We start from the raw sequence: 3,697 nt of genomic DNA on the forward strand, positions 1-3,697 counted from the left end.
AAAAAAAAAAAAAGACTGAGGCTGCCAAAGGTATGCCAGAGGAAAAATCAGGGTGTGAGATGCAGAGTATCTCCACACGAACACAACACATTAATGAGAAAAGGGAGTAATGTCCACGAGAAGTACCTGTCTCTCCCCAGAGACTGTCAAAACTGTTGATCTGTGCTCGCTCTACTTCTTCTTCATCTTTTTCTGGAAGATCAAGTAGGTAGGAGACAATCTGGAACGAGAAGGTGTGTCAGTTCAAACTTCAGGTGGGAAACTATGCTACCAGCTCTGGCCTGTGAGGTTTGAAAGATGCCTGGATGACCCAAGTGTGACGCAATCGCTTGCACACAGAAGAAACCAGAACTGACTATCCCAGCAAAGAAACCCAAAGTGGCCATGATGAACATGTTTTATCAGGTACAGTTTATACGTTTCTCTTGAACACAACTCACTTACACAGCATGTGATTTTTAAAAAATTATTTATTCCTCATCTTTAAGTTAAAGAAGCAAACCCTCATCCTCCCAGTAAAAATACCAATAAAGAGAAAAAACCCAATCAATCAATAAAAACCAGAAAACAAATATGGAGAAAACGTAGGGGCTCTTATTTCATCAGAGTAGAGCAATGATCTTCTTTTTTCTGCTTGGAAGTATAAGGACTGCTTTGGGGATAATAAAGGGAGAATGACTATTAATATTAAAAAGGAAAGTAACAGCTCTGTTTCCAGGAATTTGCCTGTAGAGAGAGTTTAAAAACCTACAGATATTAAAAATTCCAGTTTTACTTAATATTCCCTTGGTGACATACGAGGTCAGTTGGCAGGGGAGCTGTGTCACCGAAGCTTCCCATGCAGTGGTGAGCCAATGCGTTCTGGCCCCTGAAAGCGGAGCATTACATTTTCAGGAATTTTGTAAGCCGGTTATTAGATGAAGATGTTTATTAAAAATTAAATAACAAATTATATTAAAAACAAAGGTTAAAAAATAAAATCTCATGACTTCTTAATTATTTAACTACACTCTATCTATGCTCTTGAGGTTATTCATATGTATTGTGTTGTATGGTGGAAACAGCCCAACACGGTATGTGCTCCTATGCATCTCTTCATGACATCACAATGGCAGCTCCGTATCAGCTGTGGTGAGAGCATTTACACCTTGGAAATTGGCAAACATTATAAATCAAGATTTGATTCAGTGCTAACGCTCCAAGGGGCTCCAGTTTAATGATTTGTACGAAGGTGAGAAGTAGTTTAACACAGATCACGTATCAGATTTAATGACAAGAAAATTATTGGGAAAAGAACAAAAAAGATCATCTATAAATGATCAAAGAGTTGCAACCACAGGTTGGCTTCAGATATAAATTTCACAAAAGTCAAGAATTCCCTTAAGAGTACTGTATATTTCATTATCTGTAAACTGTATGCTACATGTTCTTCATATCAGTAAAATTTATACTAATTTTTTTAAAAGAATTTTTAACTTATTTATTTGACACAGAGAGAGAGAATACAAGGAGGGGGAATGGCAGGCAGAGGGAGAAGCAGGTTCCCCACTGAGCAAGGAGACCAATGCGGGGCTCGATCCCAGGACCCTGAGCTGAAGGCAGCTGCTTAACTGACTGAGCCACCCAGGCACCCCAAATTTATACTAATTTTAAGTATGTATGTATGTACACACACACACACACACACACACACACACACACACACACACACACACACACTTCCGCTCTACTACACAACCCTCCCGGAACTGGATGTTCAACATTTCCTAGCAATTATCGGTTCCATACATTTGTTACCATATTATTATTATGATTCGTAAAACAATTTAGCAAAAATACTGTTTGTATAGTGTTTAACAGCTTACAAAGCACCTTTCATACCAGCTGTGTAAAAAAGAATATATTAGACTAATTTTACTGATGAGAAACGAAGGTTCTAAGAGATTAGGTAAACTGCCCAAGGTCCAGAGTGAATGAGTAGTAAACTGGGACTCCAACCTGGTCCTTCTGAGATTTCAAATGTGGTGCTCTTCCCATTCCACACTGCCTACCCATGTGAGCAAAGGTCAATAAATAATCCCCAGGAGCTGAGTGTCACTGTCTGTTAAATAAGGGTGGCAAGATGGGGAGGAATTGGATTAGATGATTTCCAAAATTCTTTTCCACTCTCAAGGGCTGTGTTCATAATTCTAGATATGCTATTTGAGAATTCAAGCGCTTCATGGAGTTCAGTCTCCTATTCCTCAAAACAGTGACCAAAACGCTAATCCACATTAATTAGGCAGCTAATTTTGTAATAATGCCACCCTTTTCCCATCTCCTAGGTCCTTCAATACACAGCCTGAAAAAAACTAAAAACCCTAAACCTTATCACTTGCTTTCTTACCTCCGTGTACCCCATGCTGGCTGCAGCAATGAGGGCCTGCTGGATGGCATGGCTCTTCTTAAATACTCCTTGCTGCTGGCCAGCCATCGTCCAGTCACACTGAATCAAAAACTTGACAACCTCCAGGTGACCTCGGAGTGCAGCATGGACCAAAGCACACTGCCCATTCTTGTCCAAATGATCCACCTAAGAGGAAGGACAGAGAAATGTATGTGAACAAAGATTTGTGGCCATGCTAATCCAGTCACATTGGTCCACTGCACATGACTAGAGAGAGTCATCCCTTCCCATACCCTGAATCAATCTCTGAGAAAATCTAGAAAATTCTCTCCTACTCAGGCTAGATCACTGCTGAGCTTGAACTCTGGTAGACGCCCCTCAGGGGAGAACCTCTTTTCATAAGGTCAGGCTTTTGTTTTCACAGAAAAAGGAACCAAAAACCCAAAACTCCCAGCTCCAGCTCTGTTTTCCTGAGGTATATTCTCCTTTGTCCTCAAACAGTTCTTTTCAGACCAAGATTTGAAAGACTTGTAGCTCTGCTGGCACAAAAGAACTGTCTTTGAAATCATGAAAGGGAAGAAAAACATTTTGAAGCTCAAATTTTTTGGTCTTCCAAAGAAGCGAAATACCTCATATCATGAATCATACTTCTGACCACCAAGCTTTGGTGAAGGCTACTTTTTTCTTCCAGTGGGAGGGCAGAATCTCAAATATCTGGGCAACATGGCCAGAGGTACTTGGAGCTTAATGCTAGACTACGTTCCAATAGTGGCTTTTATGGTTGCAGTGTTGGTTGAAAGAAGAGGCTGGTTAAGATCGATCTACCAGAAGGAAGCCACAAGGTTCACCAGAAGAGTAGACTTTTCTGGCAGGTAGGTTTCCAGGGGTAGTCAGAATACTTGAAACATATAAGTTCTGCATCTGGTTCTCCCCAGCTTTAGTTCCACCAGCAATCTATTTTTTTTTCAACTTTTCTTTTTATTATGTTATGTTAATCACCATACATTACATAGTTAGTTTGTGATGTAGTGTTCCATGATTCATTGTTTGAGTATAACACCCAGTGCTCCATTCAATACATGCCCTCTTTAATACCCATCACCAGGCTAACCCATCCCCCCACCCTCCTCCCCTCTAGAACCCTCAGTTTGTTTTTCAGAGTCCACCGTCTCATGGTTCATCTCCCCCTCCGATTTCCCCCGCTTCATTCTTCCCCTCCTGTTTTTTTTTTAAACATATAATGTATTATTTGTTTCAGAGGTATAGACCTGTGATTCAACAGTCTTGCACAATTCACAGCGCTCACCGTAG

At 40.5% G+C, this 3,697-nt stretch overlaps 1 protein-coding gene across 10 annotated transcripts in view; it reads right to left on the reverse strand.

Annotated features, from left to right (window-relative positions):
* Positions 1-3,697, reverse strand: part of TANC2 (tetratricopeptide repeat, ankyrin repeat and coiled-coil containing 2) — a 352,068-nt gene that overhangs the window by 28,241 nt on the left and 320,130 nt on the right. For all 10 annotated transcript variants that reach the window (XM_073883063.1, XM_025890285.2, XM_073883069.1 and 7 more), the window contains 2 exons: positions 2,387-2,572; positions 127-220 (listed from right to left, as the gene is read on the reverse strand). In XM_073883063.1, the coding sequence (XP_073739164.1) occupies positions 127-220; positions 2,387-2,572 (280 nt within the window). The remainder of the gene's footprint in view (positions 1-126; positions 221-2,386; positions 2,573-3,697) is intronic.

Source organism: Callorhinus ursinus, unplaced genomic scaffold, assembly GCF_003265705.2.
Source record: "Callorhinus ursinus isolate GAN/ISIS: 27379988/994484 unplaced genomic scaffold, GSC_fseal_2.0 scaffold50, whole genome shotgun sequence".
In the NCBI taxonomy this organism is placed as follows: domain Eukaryota; kingdom Metazoa; phylum Chordata; class Mammalia; order Carnivora; family Otariidae; genus Callorhinus; species Callorhinus ursinus.